Source organism: Aptenodytes patagonicus, chromosome 5 (assembly GCF_965638725.1).
Source record: "Aptenodytes patagonicus chromosome 5, bAptPat1.pri.cur, whole genome shotgun sequence".
NCBI lineage: Eukaryota > Metazoa > Chordata > Aves > Sphenisciformes > Spheniscidae > Aptenodytes > Aptenodytes patagonicus.
In genome coordinates this window covers 37,706,201-37,730,281 of record NC_134953.1, presented here as the reverse complement: position 1 = coordinate 37,730,281, position 24,081 = coordinate 37,706,201, and the positions used below count along the sequence as shown (strand labels likewise).

Sequence of the window (24,081 nt, the reverse complement as noted above, 5' to 3'; positions counted from 1 at the left end):
CCCTGTGTGCCCTGCTACCACCCCTGCTGGGCACCAGCCAGCGGAAGCAGGGCCCGGCTGAAGCCCAGTGCCTCCCGGCTTCCAGGCCAGCAGGTGTATGCGGATTAACCTGGGTCCGCAGCTGCGAGGACCCTGCCGCCTCCTCAGCGGAGGAGCCTACCTGCATCTGTCTCCCCCACTCAGCAGTGACATTCCACAACTTGGAACAAGAGGTTAAAAATCTCCAAAGACAATTAAGTTTCTGCAAAGTTCAGTGAAATCTGGTTGAAATTTGCCAGCAGATTCCAAATTATTCAGGAAGGGTGAAAGAGGGTAGGACATATAGAGAGCACAATTACATATGACTCATGTTCTCAGAAAGCCCCTTCTAAATGAAAAACAAAAGCAGTAATCAAATAAGCATGGAGGGGCCTAGCTCCCACTTGTTCACATCAGAAACTACATGATTCTCACTTGTCTTTTAAAATATTCTGTCCATCCTGTGTCTGGACCCATGCACTAGTCTGAAAAATGTCCAAATCTCGAAGATTCAATCCACAATCTTGCTTATTTTGAAAACTGAGACCCTCATCCAATTTACAGTTCTAAGTTTTCATGCATTTCACCAGACACTTTCATGGAAAACTGATCTTGTATATTTATTAGATTTATTCTTTTCCTTAAAAAGATTTACTCTTAGAAATGTATTAATCATCTTTCATCTGACTTAAAATTAGGCAAAGGTAGATTAGCTCTACATTTTTACAATGCTTGCCCCAGGGGAGAGCATACAAGCAGAGACAAAAATCAAAGCTCATACTGGTTGAAGGAAAACCTATTTTAAGCAAAATCGAGTATTTATCACTATCACAAAGCCAACAAAGCCTCTTTAGAACAAGAAAGCTAAAGACCTGTTTTGAGGAACTAAAGAAGATGAGGGCTGCAGTATATTGGCAGAACTACATTGAAAGTATAGTCAACTCCAACACACACAATATATTAAATACTGAGTTAGAATACATAGAACTGAGACATTCAAGTATATTAAAAATTGTGTTAAAAACCTGAAGACCAGTACACCTACAGCCTCAATACAGCAAATTTAATAGATGCAAAATTTCAAGGTCAGTGTTGCCCATAATGTATTTCAATATAAAAGGAAGGACACAATGGCAAGTGGATAACTGCAAAGTTAATGTTACGGGGAAACCAGCTATGAATTAAGGCCCTAGAGATAAGCTAGCAATTTACAGCTGAAGTAGAGTAATCCACCAAATGAGAAACATCCATTTCAAAAGCCAGTCTAATATTCAAATCTGTGCAAAATATTCCATTAGGAAACTTAAAGAGAAGCTATCGCTGAGAAGTCAAAAGCAATATTTTCCATCGGTACTGATACTGTGCTGCAAACTGACCAAAATTAAACCTGAACATGAGAAAATCATGGACTCTGTTAAAGCCCATTTACACAGTGAAGCTGCATATCCTGCTACTCTAAATACTTTGTCCAGAACACGCAGCTAAATCATCCAGGATGCTCAAAAGCCAAAGGAAATGTTGGCCAAGTGGTTTGTTTAGTTTTCCAGTGTGCTTGGTGATCAAAACCATTACCTATTCTGGGTTTAGTGATGTCATGGTACATCTTGCATATTTGTAAAACTTTAAAAAAAAAAACCAAACAAAAAACAAAACAACTTAAAACGCACTCATGAACTCGGTGTAATTCCCTCCCCAGATCTGCAAAGAAACAGCCATAGCCACACAGCTCCCAGTGCATTATTCTGGGACTCTCTGATCTGCCTTTGTCCTCTTGAACTTCACATGTAGAAATTATGTAGCCTTTTCCACTATGTCGTAAGAACAGATGTTTTAAATTCAAGTTTCAGCAAAGCAGTCAAACAGCCTTTCTAAACTCGAAAGATAGAATCAAGTTTCCTATACTCATCTTCCCTCAGCAGACAGAAAGCAGTGGGTGCCATTTGGGACTCTGAGGTGCTGCTGCATCATCATTGCTTACCATTACAAATACGGACAACGTTGCTTTTCCTTTACAGCTGGGACAAACTGTGTCGTTTTATTGGCCTGTTATTCCCTGAGGAAGTGTGCGTAAGTCTGAGAGTCAGAGAAGGGAACCCCAAACGTACTTTCCATTTGACCACTACAGAGACACATAGGAAGCGTCAACAGACAGCATTTCTGTACCGTATGCTGTAACACGGGTATGACACACAAACCACTGCCTGGGAGCTTGCAGGTTAGTAGAGTGAACTTCTAATGTTTCTCCATTTTCACAATACAAAGAACAGTAACAAAAATCCTTCCTTTACAGCCCTGTGGGGTTTATCTTTTCTATTTATTGTAATCTGAACCACCGATTTAAGCATCTAGTGCTTCTGTAGCTCACAGAACAAGCTGTGGACATGGTCCAGAATGTAGTCTAACCATTCACAGAGACATTCTGTCATTTATTGCAAAGGCCTGGACCTATATGCAATGACTTGATGAGCTATAACTACAGAAATACAGTAAGTTATTGGAAGAGCAGAGGATTTTTTTTTTTTTTTTTAAATAAATCGGGAACAGTTTGTTGATGGATCGCTGGTTGACACTACTTAGTTCTGCTGCCAATAATAAATTTTACATTGTAGCTGCCCTTGGAGCATAGATTTATCTTCCTCCCCTTCTTCCACAGTGCCTGCTACAGACTGTGTGGCACCAATGATTACACATAATTGCAGCTGGTCTCTCTTCTTCCTCAACCCCAGCAAAAAGGGCAACGTGCCCCCTAGGATGAGAAACAGCCATATACATGCTACAGAACTAGCGAAGTCTTCGTTAAACCATTTTGTTCTAGTCACTGTAAAACCCCATATGTCAGTGATTTAAATGGATTCACACAGGTATGAAGAATGTGATCCTTTGCAGCCAATCCAATAAAGAAACAAAAATACTTACAGACTCCATTAATAACTATAAAGCTTTTATTTGCGTGTTGCTCATTTACAGTCTAGCTTCATATCCACAAGGAACACTGCACCCTAACACTGCAGTTGTAACGTACATCAGTGGCCCTTAGGAGAACGTTAAAAGATGACAAAAGAGTCTGAGTAAAAATGGATGGTATATTTATTGACTTAAAAGTTCTTAAAAAACTCAATTCATAGGCAGAAATTACTTTTGCTTCTTTCACATAAACATGTTAGTTTACACCTCTGTAGAATTGCCAAGCGCTTTCATTCTACTACAGAGCAAACAGGGAATATTCATTTTTATTTTTAGCTTTTCTACCAAAAAAGCAGCTCTGCTAAATTCAGGGCGCATTTTTGCTAGCCAGGAAAGATGTTCAGCAAATCAAGTCTCCTACGGTAATCCCCAATTTTTGTAAGTTAAGATGTACTATGCTGTCTTGTATCTACAGAAGACATTTCCAAAACATTTTTCCCCCCACTGCTAACAAAAATGACAGCCTCGTTTATTTTCAGAGTCACATACAAATCATGCAGCTGATCATCAAAACATGTATACCCAGAAAAATACAAGAATGCTTTTCTGAAATTCTGGCAGAGACAGAGCAAGGAAATTGTTATTGGCAGCTCATGAGACAATATATTCTTTTAAGTATACAGTATACTCCATGCTTATCATTAAACTCATTTAAGTGCTTTGCTGTACTCATGTCTGTGTCTGGTTTAAATAATTTAAATAGATTCTGTTTTTTCCTTTATTGTCGGTGCACTGTGCAGCATTCCTTTCATATTTGTGGTAAAAGTGATTCACCAACAACTGAAGGGAGAAAATGAAAAGGTGTCATGCCGTAAATAGTGGTGACAGAGCTGGCAGCATTTACAAATACCATCTTCTAAGGTATTTATTTTAACCTTTTTAGTCTAGAGGAACTTTAGGTTTTATAAATTAAGATTTTGTGTCAGAATAAGAAGGAAGGGAAGAAATCTTACCCACACTAACAAGGTGCAAGATGACAAGTACACTTTGTACAGACTTTAAACTGTAAAGTGTGACTACCATTTAAAAAAATCAAATAAACAAAATACAAGAGAAAAATAGTAAATAAAGTTAGAGATGTTTGAGGTTTGTAAGGCACTGCAAATCATTCTCATTCTGCTTCTTACCACATTATCAGAAAACAATCATCTATATGACAGCTGTCACCTCAGTTAGATATATTACTTGCACGTAGTACATTTTACAGACAAAATATGTCATAGTTAAGATGTAAAAGACTCCTCCATCATTATTACCAGTGTTCTGTAAGAAATCATAGTGTATTTTAAACTAAGTAGGTAGCCAAAGCAGCTTCTGGAACTAGATGGGAATGCAGGAGGTGACCAGACAGAGGCTAAAATCACACGCAGTAATTTATTTTCGTGTTCTTACCACTAGCTTTCCTATTTTATTAACACATTTGGTGGTAAGCTAAAATTAACAACCCTAATTTTGATCATCATCAAACTGATCCAGATTGAAGAAAGCCCAGCATGTCCTAGCACCCTGTTTGCAAAACAACAAAATTCTTTGCTTTAGGCTTCCACTACGTACCACTGTAACTATACACCCAGATAGGACATACAGAGTTTGCTGTCTGTCAGTCTACGAATCACACCCATTATCTTCTCACTGTGAAGGCTGTATATAGATCATTAGGTAACTCTGAAGTCTAATTCACCTTCCAAATGCCCCAATTCAAGTATATAAATTGAGTGTTAATACTTGCAACTATTTCCTATTTATATATAGCCCTTTGTTGCAAGTATATTAAAATAAAGAGATATCAAATCTAAATAAAGAGAATTATCAGGTATGCAATAGTTATTTGTATGAGTGAGCTATCTGATGAAAATCAGATTCCAAGGTATAGTTTTCTGCAGTTATAATGATTTGATAATGTTCTGCAAGACTTACAAAACTTGGCAGAACTTGATAGAAAAACAATTTTAAGTTCTGGCCTACATAATGAGATACCTTACACAGGTCATAATTTTCCATGCGGCTTAGATTTGGAATTACTTACAAATACACCACGTACAATCCACAGAAAGAAATATCAACACTAGCAAGCATAACCTGAAGCTGAAATAACATCAGATGATTACAGATAAATACATGTTCATAGAACTATTCCCCAGTAAATTCCTCAAAAACAAGGGCTAATTGTCCCTCCAGCCACTTCTGGTCGTAAGTTAGGACTTTTCTGGGATCCAGTATGACAGAATGAGCAGCAGACTCAGCTTCCATTTCATTTTGTCTTTAAGTTAAGAGGCAATGTAGCACTTAACAAAATATTATTCTTTTTGGAATGCCTAAATTAAATTTCATTAAAAAGTATACCATGCAGTTTGTTATAAAAAGGAAGTCTCATTTTCAAATTTGGGATCTTTAAGAGGTTTGAATTCCTATGCTTCAGAAGCTTTGAAGTGTCTGTACTTACACGAGCTTACTCATAGCATCTTACTAATATTTTGCAAAGTACGCTTCCAGCATTTTCTTGTAAAATATCTGCATATAAGTGGCATTCAATGCTAGGAAAAAATATTAATCTATTCAGGGCTGGCATTCCTGGTGAATTCCGAGACCTGCTTCCATACTTTAAAGCAGCAGCCATTTGCCCAACATCCAAGCACACCATTAATATTAAGCAATTGTTCCAGTCATTTCATTGCTATTACATACAAATGCTAAGTGTTAAGTATACGTGTAAATGCGACATTTTATTCAATCGCAGCAACATAATAATTAAATTCTCATTTCCAAATTAAGAACAAGACTGTTTCTAAGCAGGCAGAGATTTTAGATGGATTTCTTTTTTCCAGATATGCATCCTTTGGTAGAGAAATTATTCTCGAATGTTACCTCCACTGATGTACAAGAAGTCATCTTAGCTATTTAGAGCGTTACAATGCTCTAACTACTAAAAAACCCCAGATTGTCAGTTTTATTTTATCTTTTCTCTTCTGAGATTGTCTTTCTTCACAACTATGGTCTCAATTTCTAAAAGATCACTCAACTGAGTAATTCCCAACTTATTTTCTCACTAGCAGTCCAGCAAAGTATCCAATACAATGACCACATCTAAAAAAACCACATCTGTGGGTTTTCCTTTCATACTGAGACTTAAAAGATCGTAATAATCACCTGACTCCACCACCTACCCCACGATCTCATACTCTCTACTTTCTGACTAGTAACTATACCAACATGAAGCCTGGTAAGCGCACAGGGCAAGAAAAAGTGAATTTGATGAGAACTGAGCCTGGGGGAGGTAAATTAATAATGAGTTTGCTTTAGCTCTTACTCTACAGAAATCCATACAACTCCTGGGTTAGATAATTATTTGCCTTTGAACATCAAACCTCTACTGTGAATAGCTTATCTGTCCTATGGCTGGTCCTCTCCAAAGGGCCTGGGTGTCTTAAAAAGAATTAAGGTATTTTGTAGGCAGGATCACTCCCATACCTTTCTTGATCTGTTCTGTAATAGGATGAAGTTATGTCCTCTTGTGGACCAGTAATAAATAGATGCAAACAACATGGGAATTTATAAATAGGAACATGCAGTTAATTTCATAATACCTTAAAAAACTTCATGCAAACGTACCCACTAAATCAAGCAGCATTTTAAAACACACAGTAATCACAACAGTAAACAGTACAAATGAGAAAATCCCATGTACATACCACAGTGCTTCCATTGTGCATGTTATGTGTGTCCTTATGGGCATGGGCACAGAAATCTATGCAAGCTGTTACACCAGAGAAAGGCCTACCGTCCTTGGATCCAAGCCGACAGTCTGGGCCCATGTGTTCATTTTCCACCTAAAAGTAAAATAAACTACAGGTACTTGGGACTGAAAGTGAGTGACTTGGAACCCCATGAGCCACAACTGCGCTTGTGACGGAATAAATGCAGACAGTAAGAATGATCGGAAAGCATGTGTTTTCCTATGAAACACGCAATGCTTAGGACAGGATGTCAATGAGATAATTGGCTCAGCCAGAGTCAAAATGTCTTTAAATAATAAAAACATTTTATTTACAGTATGATCTGTAAGCCTTCTACATATGCACAGCTCAGGGCATAACTTAACCATCAGCTGAAATAAGAAAGATGCAGTATTTTAAAACTAACCAAATAAAGCAACCACTGTAAGCAAGTAAGGGGATTCACCACATCTGTGAGGTCTGCGGCTTCTACCCATGAACATACTTTGGGGTTTCACCTTGTTTTCAAACTAAGCTGCCTGTTCAGAGCTACAGCTACACTAGCTGAATGTCACAGACCTACCTGGTTCTGGAAAGCTTCAGGAGCAAGCTTTTTATAAACCGGAGCCACATCAGTAGCTAAAGTTTGCAAATTATTTTCAAGAAGTTCCTCCTGCAGAGAAAGGCAACATTTAGAGCGCTGTAATTTGCTTTAAAAGAATCTAATCCAGTTTAGAGATGCCTGACAAGTCAGCCTCTGTCTTATATGTTATTAATCTGACTTCTGTTCTGCTGCCCTTTGTCACCAACCATAAATAAGCCTCCTTTGCATGACTATAATACCAAAATTGTTAAATATAAGTCAACCAAATAACAATGGAGGATATCTGCTGGGGCAAAGAAACCCAACACACAAGGAACTAACTTCTGTATCATTTCCTGCTTCCTATACATAGACAGTCAAGGAATGAGGTATGTTCCACACAAAATAGATAAGTAACATCTAGGAGAGAAAAATTATACCACATTCTGAGGGGAGATGGAACTCCAGGTCTTCTTTTAGGGTTTTGCTTATAGGGCCTTAATTTATGTCAATACAGCCCTTCCAAAAGAATGCTAGGTTTCCACCTTCTTTTCTTTTAGTCATATGAGTAACTCCCAATAGCATTTAACATTAATTTCAGCTCTTAGGGGAAGAGGTATGTTTCTAACATTGGAACAGAACTCTTATCAGGAACATTTGATAAATATTTTGTTCTTTGGAGGTGTAAAACTCATGACTTTATGGAAATATCTACTAGATTAGGAAGTAATATTCCTTTCCTTGGAGTAAACCATATAAACATGGAACTAGCTAGGTGGGCTTCTATGGCAGTGTAACATTTAAGCTCTTATTTATAGAAACAATCCCTAAATTCTTTTCCTAAATTTTTGCTTTTCCAGGAAAGTCACCAACCAACTGGGGAAGAAAAGGGTGGTGACATACTCCCTACTTTGTTTTCCTCCAAGGGCCAGGCTTGGAGAGACAATCGCAGCTTCAGTTTTGCATACCGTATAGTGGCAAAAACCAACAGCTTATTTTATTTTGTTTAAAAAAAAAACCAAACAACAAACCCACACTTATCACCATATACTGTAAACACCAATGTATATAAACATATAAGGATACTTTCACATTCTTCAGTGTGGTTACATTACAAAAGTATACTGTATTTTTAACTCATACTATGGCCAGTTTATCAGCTGTTGATTGCTACCACAAGTTTTTGTGAACTGCATTGAAGGTAATGCATCCTTAATTATCTATCCTATGTACTATTCTTACCTAGGTATATTACACCCTTAACCTCATCTCACTCCATCCAGTGCCTCAAATGATCCAAATCTTTCTGGACTTCGAACTATCTTCTTAATTTGCTATACCTCCTAGCTTTAATGTCATCTGCAAAATCATCAATATCCAATATTTAGCTAAAAGAAGTATCTGCTAGAAAAATTAATGACAAAACCAAATGAAGAGAAAAATTATTTACCAGTAATTTCACTTCTTTGAGGTGCACTGACAACCTGCACATACACACTGCAGTGCCCAAGCACCACTGTCGCCTACAGCTGGAGGCTTTTTGCACAACAGTAGGCTAAGGGTACACATGCTTCCCTCACAGGCAAACACAGTTATGGAGTACCTGTGTGCTGTGCAACCCTCATCCCCTCTCAGCTGCAGAATCCAAAGAGGCTTTAAAACAACTTCCATGGAAAAGGAGAAATAAAGGGAATGCACTTTTACATCACACATCTAGAAGATGTCCTGGTTAAGTAATTTCTCTGTTAGGCAACTGCCTTTACACTGTGATTGATAGAAGGCATTCTCCTCCAAAAATTTACAGGTTACCTGTCAAGTGAACAGGCAATGCCAGACAGCGTTGGGTATCATTTCTAGATGCTGCTGTGAATGCCGTTGTGCTTGACTAAGTGTCCAAATGGAGCTCAGGGTGGTCATTTCACAGACTCAGAGGAAGTGATGCCACCAACAGAGCTTGCAGTCTCACAGAGCGCATTCTGATGAAAGACAGATCTATTTGAGCTCTCTCATAAGAGATCTGGCACAGCCTAGACAGTACATATGAAGGTTGCTGCCTTTGTTGATTCCCCACCTAATGTTATTAAAAACATTAAAAACCTTCAGAGAAAACACATGCACAGAATGCTCCATGCACAGCATTACACAGGGGGAGAACCTAAAAACACAGGATCACAGAGAATAGAAAAGGACAAAGGAGAAGGAACAGGATTCCTGAAATAAAAGAATGCCCAATAAATACATTTTCCTATAAGCTGAAAATTTATAAAACAAATTCCCTCGAGACAAGCAGGGCTATTTTCAGCTTGTACTGCCTTAGTCCTGTATTCAGTGAGAAGAAGGGCAGAAGGGCTGTGCGTGCTCCATTCTGCTGAGGCAGAAGTTCCCCACTTCAAGCGCTAATAAAGTTTGTGAATACCCACAATGTGAGTGGACAGCACAACTCAGCAGAGATTGAGGGTTTTGTGTTCATGCACATATGCATAAAAGATGCTTCATCAACTCTTTCAGGAAAAAATTGGGACTTGGGAGGAATGTTTAGCTCCAGTCAATCAACTGACATCTCTCTCTTCCAAGAAACAATGTTTCACGTTGTGTGTACATACGGATGTGCACACTACACATTAAAAAATGCAAGAATACCTCTGCTACTGTCTGGACTTCAACCAGCTAGGTCTTTTCTGTAGCTGGCAGCAATGGAGTTCAGGAGCCGAGAAAGATTATTGGCAGGGTAACCCAAATGGAGAACTAGGTAACTGACTGCCCTACAGTATATGTCTCTTAAAGCATGCCAGATGTGCTAGTAAAGATGTGATACTTTTATCTAGGAGTTCCACAGGGAAGTGGGGTTAGAGACATCTACAGTCAGAACAAAAGGCACTTTCCAGCTACCCTGAGGCATATATGTTCATCAGGCAGCTGTTGTCAGCTTACAATGCCTTTATTCCTTCTTCACATAATTTATTTGTGCGTACCTTTATGTGACGTACCTTTATTCTTACTTCACATAATCCATCACCGTATTTTCTGTGCTATCTCGCTTTATGTCATCACTAACACTCATAAGCAGCAATTACAGTATCATTTCACTGCATCATATTTTAGTATATTCATTCCTTCAAGAGTGTTTAAGCAACATGCTGTCCACAGAAAAACCAGTTTATTCTAGGTGGCAGACAGAAGACCAAGTTGTCAGCTGGTCAGACAGCAGTGTGAAAGCAGTGCAACACAAGGTGCAAAATTTTCTATGACAAGGCAAAAGGACTGAATCTCTGAGGTGCAGCCTTGGCGCTTAGAAAAACCTTTAGCTGCATTTTATACTTACAAAGAATTAACATTTCATACAGAGTTACACAGTGGAGCTAAATATGCATACAGAAAAGCATTTAAGGATAATTTTAGGGTATTTAAATACATAGTAAATGACACTGAGTTTTCATACAGTGGAAGAATTACAAATACTAGTTACAAGACATTTATTTGGGTGCCTGTGTGATAAGCTATGCATACATGTGCGAGAGAGAAGGGGTGGATATCTGTAGATTTCATTTCTAGTTCTGAAAATCATCAGAATAAGTATTTGGAGGAAAACAAAACAATAAAATAAATAAAATAAATCTTACTTGTTTAGGGTCATCAGTGAGAAGCCTGAATTTCCTGGGGTTTTTGCTTCTGGCAAACTTACAGCCATTGAAATACATACTCCATGAACAGCCAAATGAGAATGACGCTCCACAAGTTTCTGGATCAAGTCCTTGACATGCACAAGTACGACTATGAAAGGAAATAAAGACACAGCAAGTCAGCTGACAAAGCAGCTCTTTTTTTTTTTGTCAATGCTATTTGCTATTTCTTTTATAATACATAGCATAACAACACAGGAATTTATAAAATACATGGTTTAACCAGATCTTTTGTTAAGGAAATATTCATGTGTAGAGGACTGACTTTTTTCCCCATAAAGACAGTCTCAACTCCCCAAAGTCGCACTTCTGGGAAATACGTAACACTCGGTTATAGCTATTTAAATATACCCATGCTACTTTGATTTTGACTTCTCCAGTTGGATAAAATTTTTATCCAAGAAAATACCACTGCTACTAAAGGTTACCCCTAAATTTTTGTGTTATGTACAGCAATACCATTTACCTCCAAATTGATCTAACTTTCAAAGTGGAACAACTCTACTCAGCACAATCCTTTAAGAACACAAGCATTAGATTCAGGTCACTGTACAGTTATTAGTGTCTGTTAAATGTGGGCTACACAAAAATCAGCACAAAGGCAGTACCGCTCCAGAGCTGCAGATGCAATGTATCATCTAGTCAAACTAAATTCCTCTCAGAGGCACAGAGAGGAAGATCCTAATTTGGAGTGTTCAATCTCTCATTTATTTAAAAAAGTCACATACCACCTTCTTAGCAGCTCTTTAATACGGCCATGTGTGCAAAGGGCACACTGACTGTCTTTGGGCAGCTTGTACAAAGCCAGGGGAGAAGTTCATTGCCACCCCTTTCCCTAGGTGTAGCGTGTACAACTATCACTTAGAGCCTGGACTCTATGAAAAGCCAGGAACTAAGTTTTATACTGAAATGACACCTAGTGGTTTGTAGTTTTAAATGAGCTTTTGTATATTTATTTTATTAGTCAAACTACTGAAATCTCAAGTTATTTATTGCAGAACATTCAAAAGGCAACACAACAATCATTTACTATTAAAGTAACTTACTCTTCATTTAACGCACATCTACGGCTGGTGGGACAGCCGTATTTTCTGAGACTCTGCGTCAGTTCTTTGTACAGCGTATCAGCCAGGAGATGAGGGATCCCTTCCCAGGCCAGTATGAGAATCACTATGACGGCAGTTTGGCAGTGGTGTCCTGCACGCTGACGTACCAAGCACAGCAACTTTTCCTCATCGCTACTTCTTCGTATCACCTGGAAGAATCATTCCGTTTATTCTTAGATAAGCATAGGAAACACGTAATGCGTTACTCTTCCCTGGGACACGTAGGGCCTGGAAGAGTAAGAAACACTGCTGCCCAGAGAGTGTCCATCAGCAAGCAGGACTGGAACAGCATCACACACTGATCTCGTGTAGAACATGATTTTGCGTTGCCTTTTTACCTGTAGAAGAAATAGCAGTACATTTTTACAGGAGGAGGAATGTTTTAGGTGTTCTACACAAACAATAAAGAAGATGGATTAAGAGGAAAATAACCACTAGAAGGAAATAATAATCCTGAGACAACAGATCCACTGCAAACCTAACAGTTACCCTGAAAATAATACTGAAAACATATCGCCAAAACCCAGAATGCAGGTACATAAAAGCACATCACAAAAGCACATGTATACATGGGTTAGGATGGTTACCAGTTACATGTCAGTACATAAAATGGTTCCCACCTTGCAAAGTAAGATTAGAAGAAAGTGATGAAAATAAACTGTGTTCTTAGTAAAGGAAGCAGTGAGATTTTTCAGAACACATCCCTAAACAACCTACACTAAAGTTCTTAGCAGAATGCTGAAGTTTTTACTAAACTGTATGATAGACAAAGCAATCTTTGTCAACCTTATCCATAAAACACAAAGACTAGCACAATATGGAATAGTACAGTACATCACTGAACTGAAAAAAAAAAGAAAAGAAAAAAGCTAGACAGTCCTACTCCCACTTATTTAGGTTTTTATCACAATCTGAAATGGAGTTGCATTGTAAGAAGACCAAAAAAATGCATTAAAGCTAGGTAACACAAGAACATCATCTTTGAAAATATGTTTATCTATTCTTCAAATGTGTTTTAGCCAGTATAGTCTGTACGAGGCCTCCAACAGAGGTGTCAAGACCTCAGCATTAAGCTTCAAACATATTAGGCCTGGACCTCTCTCAGGCACCAGAGGCTAAATCCTCTTCCTCGGCTCTGTTGTACATAGGATGGGGACCAGCAAGTCTCTCTTCCTTCACAGTGTGCTGATGGCAAGCCCTTACATTGCAGATACTCTCTGCCAGCTCCGTAGCAATACGCTTGCTCAGGGCAAGCAGTCGGTCACCCTGGCTTTCCACCTAACACCCCCTCTCCCATCAGCAGAACTCCCATAGACATGTTACTAGTCATGGATTATAAAAGCAGGAAGGCAATGGAGTTTCACTTACTCTTTGAATACCTCCAAATATCTGAGTTTTCATGCAGATTCCCTATTGGACTGACATCAAAGCTTCCTTGTTGCCAGATATGCAGCTGTCATTCATATCTGACCCCTAGCCTGATCAGCTGTAAATAACTAAGTTATTTGAACTCATTAAAAGTGGGGACCAAAGTATGCTTGCAGTTAATCCGCAAATGAAAAGGTTTTCAATAGATGAAGAGTTTCAGAGAGAATCTATGCAGGCTTAATAGGAATAAGCAATCTTAAAGTTAGTTTGTGTCAAGAGAGAAAGTGTCACCCTTCTAAAGTTAATCATAGTCACAATCAGCCTTAAGCTTAAATGAGAAAACAAGCAAATGCATCCAAGATACCATTCCTCAAAAGGAGTCTTGATTGTGACTGACCAACCAGTACAGTATTTTTAATAAAAAAAGAAAAATAATGCAACTCATTTACATTTGAGTGAGGTTTACAGAAAATCTATTATGGCTGATATACAATACATGTTATTCATGTCAGTGTGAGTTTTACATTCCTGAGGCAGCACAGTTCCTTCAAGTCAGAAGGAGAAGAATTTAATTTTTTTACTCAGCATGAAGGGTGATGCTTTTACTCTCTTTTCCGTTTTTGGTTTCTAGACTGTAACTTCAATAAAGAAACCTGGTACCTCTTAGTTTCTCAGTACAACATCAGGTTGCCCTTTTTGAGTTCTCATATAGTTCTAAACTGGAAATACACAGCCCAGGAGAAATGACAAATGGACAGGAAGGAAATTTATAGTTTCCTTTAAACTAACACCACACATCCCTGGAGTTAAACATAGCTGGAATTTGCTTCATTATGCATGCAGTAGAGAATGCAATACTCTTATTGGACCCAAAAACAGTTTATAATCCATCATCTTTCAGGCCACAAAGGTAGCTAATGGATTTATTAGTTGTCTGAATTTAATTTCTGTGGCTCTTAAGAGGTTACATCGTACGCTCATTTGACTACTACAGCTGGAGTGCTCCCATCTTTTTGTTACCAGAGAAAAGGCACTTTTCTCACCTGACTGTTACGGTCTTAGAAGAGCACAGCTTGCACCGAAACAATCATGGTTCTTCCGGGCCTGCAGCCAGTGACAGTGCAGACAGAGCTGGAGCCATGTTGCTTTTCCCGTATAAACTGATGATGCCCCTTCACATGCTATGACTGACATTCTCAAAGCAGTAATAAACACAGCCTCTCTTTTGTAATAATAATAAATTTGTAGCAACACCACATGCAATATACAGAAAAACACATTTGAGCAGGACAACTGAAAACTATGGAATAAATCCAGCAGACAGAAACACAATGTCATTCTTGATGATTTAACAATTTTTCTAGTGTGGGAAACTGCCACTGCAGTTGTGGCAGTTTGACTTGGTGACTTCTTAGTTACATTAACACTGATGTAACTCCGTTAATTTCCAACTTGTCATTTGTTTTCCAGTGCCTGACTACATCAAATAAATTTTTGAACTCTACAATAAATTATATGTATATTGTATTATAAGTATATATATAAAGCAAAAGTAAAACTGACTGCATTTGCTTATGTTACTAAACTTGTGGTTATCCGAGTAATTGGTACAATCCAAAATATGACTACAAACTGCGTACCGCTTACGAAGATTTTGCCTGATGTGCTTACAGATCAGATTTCTTACTGTGTTTCTAAGTAATGGACTTAGTAAGGCTTTAGTTGACCAATCATTTATTGAATTACTCTTTAGTTGTCTCCAGTTTATTTCTTTATTTCTATTCCAGTTTCTGCAGCTTGAAGTTACTGGGGATGGTTCCAAGATCTTTTCACCCTTAAACATCCCCAAACCACACAGTGTTTTAACCAATCGCTCCCCCCTGCCTCCCTTTACTTTATGGAAACATCACACTTGTTAAGTTCATACAACAGCAACACCGTCTTAATGATGTCATCAGGAGAGTAGCATATATAAAATCTCAGCCTACACTTTAGTTCACTTTATTCTTTTCTTTTCAGCATGCATTTGACACAGCGTCCTCCTCAGTAAGGCAAATGGAATTAGTATATTGTCACAGCCACAGAGAATTTGCAGATGACACCAAGCTGAGTGGTGCGGTCGACACGCCAGAGGGACGGGATGCCATCCAGAGGGACCTGGACAAGCTCAAGAAGTGGGCCTGTGCGAACCTCATGAGGTTCAACAAGGCCAAGTGCAAGGTCCTGCACCTGGGTCGGGGCAACCCCCAGTATCAATACAGGCTGGGGGATGAAGGGATTGAGAGCAGCCCTGCCGAGAAGGACTTGGGGGTACTGGTGGATGAAAAGCTGGACAGGAGCCAGCAATGTGCGCTCAACAGCCCAGAAGGCCAACCGTATCCTGGGCTGCATCAAAAGAAGCGAGGTCAGCAGTTCGAGGGAAGTGATTCTGTCCCTCTACTCTGCTCTGGTGAGACCCCACCTGCAGTACTGCGTCCAGCTCTGGAGCCCTCAGCATAAGAAAGACACGGACCTGTTGGAGCGGGTCCAGAAGAGGGCCACGAAAATCATCAGGGGGATGGAACACCTCTCCTATGAAGAAAGGCTGAGAGAATTGGGGTTGTTCAGCCTAGAGAAGAGAAGGCTTCAGGGAGACCTTCTTGCAGCCTATCAGTACTTAAAGGGGGCTTATAAAAAAGATGGGGGCAAACTTTTTAGCAGGGCCTGTTGCAACAGGACAAGGGGGAATGGCTTTAAACTAAAGGGGGGTAGATTGAGACTAGATATAAGGAAGAAATTTTTTACGCTGAGGGTGGTGAGACACTGGCACAGGTTGCCCAGAGAGGTGGTGGATGCCCCATCCCTGGAAACACTCAAGGTCAGGTTGGCTGGGGCTCTGAGCAACCTGATCTAGTTGATGTCCCTGCCCACAGCAGAGGAGTTGGACTAGATGACCTTTAGAGGTCCCTTCCAACCCAAACTATTCTATGATAATGATGCAATTTATTAATCAATTCTTCATGCAATAATTTAAAATGCGTATTTATTTGCTATTGAAAGTTTGCAAACTTAATTCCCAGTGTACTTATTGTTTATCTATGAAACACTGAGATGCCAAATATTAAGTTAAATATGCAACAAATAGAGCAAGTCCCTGCATATTTCCTCAGACTGTGAACAATGCACAAATCAGCTGGCAAATCTTGTGTCCAAAAGCTGTTGGTACTACTAATGATTTCTGTGATGTAGTTAACAGGAATAAAGTAAATAATTTAATACTTCAGTTTGTTTAATTTTGGTCCCTAATGCATTTAAAAGGAATAAGAAAATAAACATTTATTAAGTGGTGGAACTCTGAAGGTAGCTTTTTAAAAAGGAAGAATAAAAACTTTTCCCCTACAATTACTTTTCCACACAAAATAACCACACCTTCTTAGTGACTCACATAGAAAAATAACATAATCAACAAAACAGACTTGTAATAAGTTTGTAAAGTATTATGTAACACTTAAATGTCATATGGTCATCTTTTTGCACGTATGGAGAGACAGATTATCCCTGAATGCATTTTAGCAAGCACTAACTATGATCAGTACTGAGTATCCATCAAAAGATTCCCACATGAACAATGAATAACCTGCTTCAGCGGCAACGCAGCACTTCTGGAAAGCAACAGACCTGACAAACTCACCCACAATGCTTAACCAGTACCTATCAGCCCTGTTCTGCACTCACAATAATTGGGCATGAAGTTACACGCTACCCACTCCCTCACCTGTTTGCTAACATAACCACGTTCTAGGACAAAATGGAAAACTGAAATAGGACACACCTCCTTCCAAATAGCTTTCTTATGCACATACATATCTGGACACACAATACCACAAGTATCATCCTTGTAGGTTGCTGATTTGGGCAGGATGCTCATTTATTTTGGTCATTTTCAAAACCAAGTTTTGTATACCCTTCCTGTGCTGTAGTTAGGCACCCATCCCTACTGCTTTCTGTACCATGCCTGTTCTGCATTACTATGGCTATCCATGTGTTCTTGTTTATGTGTACATCTAAAGGAAGATAGTAATTCAAGCCCAGATAGTCTCAAATGGCAAAATCTGGGGATATGAGCAAGCCTTCAAGGTGAGCCACAGCCTGACAGCTAGGACAGAAATACAATCAACAGCTATTATGGCAACATACCAAAGCTAAACCTCTGTTTCTACAAGCCACAAAAGATGGAAGTTAACCCAATTTTCTTACAGAAAGCACGAGCCAAAAGCTAGAGTATATTTATTGAAGAGGTGCCATATGCAGCAGAATTTGCTCCAGCAATTTGGCAACAAGTTATGGGATAAACAAGAAGAAAAGTTAGTTTTTCACTCCCTCACAAACAAGGATAGTGAAGAGACAGGAAGGGATGCTAAGAATTAAAGAACTGAAGAATACAAGAGCAGGATGAGGTCAGAGAAGTGGACTGTCCAGCCTTATCCTGATCCTGACAGTGACTAAGAGGAGTTGCCTAGGGGTGAGTAAGAAAGGCACTTGGATGCAGAGATGCTTCTCAACAACTGCCAGGCACCTTCCAGCCACCTGCCGGCAGCCTGGGGGATGTGCTCTCTCCCAGTTTTTGAAGGATTTGCCTTCTGTATGTTTGTCCACTCACTTCTAAATCTATGCAGCATTTTACCATCCACTACATTCCTGGGCAAAGCTTAATTCCAGACTACGTGAAAGAAAAAACATTACCTATTCTTCGTGCTGAGCTTGCCGCCCGGTAGTGCCCTCTAGTTTTGATATAGGATGAGACTGTGAATAATAGATTGCTTTCAGCTCTCCATGCCACCAAAGACTTTAAAGAGCCCTGCTTTCTCCCCTTCCCTCTCTGCCAGGCTGATGAGTCTGTACCTCTACCTGTCCTTCCCAGTTCTGCTGTGCTTTCTTGAGCTGCGGGACCAGAACTGCAGAGAGTATTCAAGTTTGAGGTGCAGCATGCTTTCTCACAGAGGCATAGTTATGTTTCATGTTTTCTTTATTCCTCCCCAGTAATTCTCACCAGTTTCTTTTGCTGTTTTCATCACTACTGAACACTGAAGCTGATGTCTAATGAACAATGAATGATGTCTAATCCCAAGCAGTAACACTCACCCTAGCGTCCATCACTGTGTAATGAAACTACAACACTTCGCTTTTTGTGTAACTTTATATTTATCAAGTGAGTTTTATCAATCATTGTAGTGGCCGTTTGTTCTGGATCACAAGTCCTCCCTGCTCTTCATAATATCTGTCCCTGCTCTTCATTATCCTGAACAACTTTGTATCATCACCAGTTTGTCACCTCAGTGTCTCCCACTTTTTTCAAATCATTTCTGAATGTATTGAACAGCATCAGTAAAGTTATGCTATCAGTAAAACCTGCTTCAACTGTCCAAATGCTTGAGTTCTACTTACTTGAATTATTTCTTTTAGATTGTTGAAGCAACTGTCTCAACCCTTGGCGGGAGCTCTAGAACAAGGAATAAGTACACTGTGAATAAAAATTACTTGATGTCCTTAAACATAAGCCAGTCTATCTAAATTAGCATGTACATGACTTATATAAGTATCTAAGAGTCAAACTGCAGAAGCTCAGCATACCAAATACTGAATTACCACATGGATGAGAAATTACTTTCCAATTATCACCAGAATAGTTGTGTTAACTTTAACACGATACAAACCAGACACGACTAGCAAATAGTACAAAATTTTAATCGTGAGTTAAATACACTGCTATAAATTACCAGATGAAAAAAATCATGGAACCAACAACAAGGTACTTTTAAGGTTTATTTCATCTCCATGTGGTTCCACTGCAATACTCCCTCCAGCCCATTCTGAATTTCTTCAGTAAAATAGCTATGTCTCCTTTGCAGGATATCAGTAGTTGATTTTAAAGTGAGAACATAGCTTAACTGTTCACTGTAATTTCCTGAAAGAGGCGACTCATTTAGAACAGTTTGGCTCCAAGTTTCCTAACCTGCAGATTTTGCCTCTGCGCAAAGTCCGTGTATGGAGTCCTCTCTACACTCTGCTAAGCTACAATTCCGTAATAATCTACACCAGCGCAAAGTGAGAGCACAGTGCTGTTAAAACCTGCTGCTGTTCTAGCAGGTGGTGCTGTGTAACAGACAGCAGGAGAAATGTTCTTGTTTCCCACAGAAGTGAGTCTGCCCTCCTTTTTCCTAATTCACCCCTACACACACATTAAACCACATTAAACTCTTTTCTTACTGGAAAATGTTATATCCTTTTATTCTCAGCATGTCTAAGAGATATTAAAACGGAAATAAGTTCCATTTCCCTAAATTCTCTCTTCTCGAGTACTAGTAGACTACATCAAAAGAGCTAGCATGGAACAGTTACCGTCAATCACAATACTATGAAGTTACTTAGCTATTTTTACAGGAATATCACTGAAGTGTGATATCTGCAATTACCTGCAAACACCTTTTTCAAGTTGCTACTGGAAGTGGTATTGTACCACTTACAAATGAGCAAACTGCCGTATATATAGGCTAAGTGATTCTTCTATAATTGTGCAACCAACACTGCAGAAATGGGGACAAAATTCAAGCCACAACTCCCAGTGCCCTCTTATCCTCCTTACTCCCTCAAACTTCCCTTTCTGTTATATTGCAGGCAATGGTAAACTGCACTTTGTATGACAGGGATGACAATAAGAATCTACTCTCTCAGTTTGTTCAGATATCCCATTTGTTTTAATTAAAGTAGTGGTAATAGCAACTTAAATGCTTGCTCTTTTACAATACTTAACTTTGTTTACCTTAACATAGCTTTTTTGTTTCTATTTAAATATTTGAGTAGTCCTTCATATGAAACAATATTAAAACACTTTTATTTACTTCAGAAACCATGTAAACGTTTCTAATAATTTTGAATCTCAAAGCACTGCAGCACTTAAAGAACGGCTTTACTTTGGATAACGTTACGAACTTTTTTGTCCAAAATAAACTCCTCTAATTCTGTATTTAGCAGGTATGCCTCCTAGCAAACAGTGAAAATAGTGCCTGCACAGCTACAGTGCCTGCTACACAAACTAACTTAACGTATTACAACATTATGGCAAGAAAGTGATGCTGTAATACAACATTGTCCAAAAAGGTGAACAAAACCTCCACCAACCAACCTCTCCACATGCCAAAATTAATTTCCTTCCAGACTTCTCCTATGGAGAACATCATTTAATGATAAAGACGGTTTAATAAATGAAATAAAAGCTTGAAGTACAGTAAACTGTTTAAAGCTGCACATTCTACTTAAACCTGTGGCCAGGGGACAGTCAGTCCAAGAGAATTTACTTTAAAGCCCTTTTCAAATGTATTTCAAAAATTCCCCACTCTATAATGCTCCAAATAGCACGACAGCTTCACTATCCCCTAGCTAGCAGTGCCGCACCAGACCTCCTGACCATTTCACTGCCAAGTGGGATACAGAAAATAAGCATCAGAGAGTGCTTACAGATGCCTGACTTCCTGATAAAGTGGTCCTCTGACAGCTCGATTGATTAGTAACAACCATCCGCTGCAGACAAAGTACCTTACTCATTCGTCAGTTCATTTTCTTTACTAAATTACACATCTCTTCTAATACTAACAATAAAACTTACATGTAGAGAGCCTAGAAGCTGGAGTAACTTCTCAGTTTTCTTGCTTTTTCAATTCCCAATTTCAATCACTTTCTCAACTCAAGCTAAACTAGCAAACTGAAAAAGATCATCTTCTCTGCATCTGCAGAAGAATCTATTGTTACTAAGGCTCATTCAGCACTCAACAAATTGTAGTTTCTGGCATTTAGCTACAAATTCCTATCAGTTCAATTATCTATAAAATTTTTTATCAATTTTTAATCCACCCCTACTTTTTTATTACTTACATATCCTACTAATATACAACCAACACTACAGAAAAGATAATGAAGATCTGTCAAGTTATAAATCTAAAACCCAAAAAAGGCAGACAGTACAGAAGTGAAAGAGTTTGAGAAACTACTTGCAAAGGCATAAAAGCCTCATAATACTGTATTTTCAAACAAAGTAGGGCCACCAGCAGGCTAACAGAATCCGAAGGGTCAACAGATCATCCAAGTGTTTAAAAAAAACAACCAAACAAAACAAAACAGGTGCTCAGTGAAGATAAGGCTCAAGATGCAAAACCCAATTCTGTTGTGTTCACAAACAAGAAGTTTGGGAAGATTCCTATGTCAGAAACCTTCTTCACAGGGGACAGCCAAGGATTTTTTTTTTGAAGTTAAAGCCCTGACAAAAGTGGTTACAGGACAATAGCGACAAAAAAAACAAAACCAAACAACCATCCCCGCCACCAAACAGTAGCAATTTGCCAAGTTGAGATGACATCCACCAAAGAAACTCAAGGATGAAACAACTGAAGTATTAAATGCGATGTGCATTGTCTTGATTTATAATACATTAGTACCAGAGGGCCTGAAGATTACCAAGAAGATACCACTTTGCAAAAAGACCCTAGAAGGAATGTAGATTCAGTGATCACATTAGCCTGCTATCTGTGTGGGGCAAAACAGCGATCACACAGGAAAGTGTGATACACAGGGAGAAGTCAAATAAACTTTTCTGAAGAAGTCACAGCTCAGTCATACTGCAGGTCTTTCTAGATTTCCAAAAGCCATTCAGTGAGGTCCCTTAGTAAAGGCTCTTAAAAAACCCCTCATGTGTCTTGGGACAAATCAAAAGACCACACATGAATAATTGGTGAAAAGACAGGAAACAAAGGCTGGTATGTCTCTGATGGGAGCTCTGTAGAACTGCGTTCAAGCTTGTGCTCTTCAGCACATTTGTTATGGGTAAATAAAAGGATGACAACATTTGTTGATGACACTAAGCAATTCAGAGTAGTGAAGACAAGCACAATCTGCAAACAAATGAAGGAGGAGTTCATACTGCTGAGCGGACAGTAAAATGGCAGATAAAATTTACTGTAGATGTGCATATTTAATGCACGTGGTGAAAACAATTCTATTTTTAGATAGAGATGGACTCTTGAGTTGGCCATTACCATGCAGGAATGAGAATCTAGCATAATGATAGAAATTGCTATGAAAATGCCAAATCACTGCTCTGTAATGGAGAAAAAGCAAAAACAACTGCTAGGAATTACTGGGAATAGAGCACAAGGCTAAAAACATTATGCCAGCATTTTAACTCCTAGCATAAGAGAACAGGAAGGAAAAGGAGAAATAAAGATGACATTTATGAAAGGCAACTGAACACAAAGACACTGCCTCCAGCTCAGGGAACCACAGAGCTATGAATTACTGGAAACTAAGCAAGTCTTCTGGGAGGCAACTGCCCTGCTCTTACACCTTTCTGCTATCGGTCAGCACTGGAAGCAGGATATTGGCGAGAAGGACCTCCACCCTGACCTGGCTGTTTTTATTGCTTCTTATCTCTTGTCTTTATTCAGAGCTGGAGCCTTAAAAATTACATTGCAATTCTGAATAAAGACAACAGATAGCAATGATAGCTTAGCTGATCCAAGCCAATGTCCACTGAAACCAGGAGAAGGAACCCATAGGAAATGGGTTTAATCCAGAAAACATTAAGACCCGAAACTGACCTCTTCTGAGGTCAGTGACATGTATCTTTGACTTCAGTGCAGCAGGATGATGCCTACAGCGAGTTACTCATGAACAACTAACAAATTTATAAACCATTTCACATAAATTGAGGTAATTGTAATTTACCATCAGACATACTGAGAACAGGAAAAAACCCTACACAAACCACAACACATCCGTTATGAGCTAAAGCACTGATAGAACAATGGGACCGATATGAGTCAAGTCACTTATCACTGGCTGGTTATAGGGGATGCACAGTAACATGAGACTTTTTATTACATGAACAGGCTACTAAGAATGACAGGCCAGTAATTTCAGTACTTCAAAGGGGTTTTTTTTCTTTAACTTATGAAGAAGTATGATGAACTCGGACAAAGCAAAAAAGCAAAAGAAATCCAAACAGAAAAGAAAGAAGAGTACATTTACCCCGGCATACGTCACAGAATGGTAAGTTATTTTCTAATCACACAGTTATCACCTACACAGATATACAAACATTTGAAATCTCTGGCAAAACTCTATTAATTCTATTTTGACATAAAAATGAGACGATACAATTTCTGATTGGGGGGGGGGGGGGAAATCAGAGGTCAAGCAGTCTCCTTGCCGCTGCATGTAGTGAAAACAATAGTAAGCTCATCTTCACTGCACAGTTTGGCTCATGTGGGTGTCAGTCGAATGCTTACACATACTACTACCATAAGGTTTCAAACCCTAGGTAGTATTTACTGATAATATTTAGGTTCAACTAATAGGAGCATTTTTGTCCACATCCAGAGGGACAAAGTATCACCCTAAAATATAATACATTAAAAAAAATACAGAAGAGACAGATGTTTCTTTCTTCTCAAAAGAAGACTGAAAGAGAAAAGATTCTACAAGTTTATGGTAACCTGAAATCTAAGAAGGAAAACATCAGCTCCTTTTGGGGAAAGAAGTCTGTCTCAGTAAATGTTTAATACACCAGGCACATGTTTGGAGCCACTTAAACAAAAACAATTTAGGAGGGAATCAGTATT

The 24,081-nt window shown here is 38.9% G+C and overlaps 1 protein-coding gene across 2 annotated transcripts in view; it reads right to left on the bottom strand.

Moving 5' to 3' along the window:
• Nucleotides 1-24,081, bottom strand: part of TET1 (tet methylcytosine dioxygenase 1) — an 83,986-nt gene that overhangs the window by 12,965 nt on the left and 46,940 nt on the right. For both annotated transcript variants that reach the window (XM_076339393.1, XM_076339394.1), the window contains 4 exons: nt 12,005-12,213; nt 10,899-11,049; nt 7,279-7,368; nt 6,672-6,809 (listed from right to left, as the gene is read on the bottom strand). In XM_076339393.1, the coding sequence (XP_076195508.1) occupies nt 6,672-6,809; nt 7,279-7,368; nt 10,899-11,049; nt 12,005-12,213 (588 nt within the window). The remainder of the gene's footprint in view (nt 1-6,671; nt 6,810-7,278; nt 7,369-10,898; nt 11,050-12,004; nt 12,214-24,081) is intronic.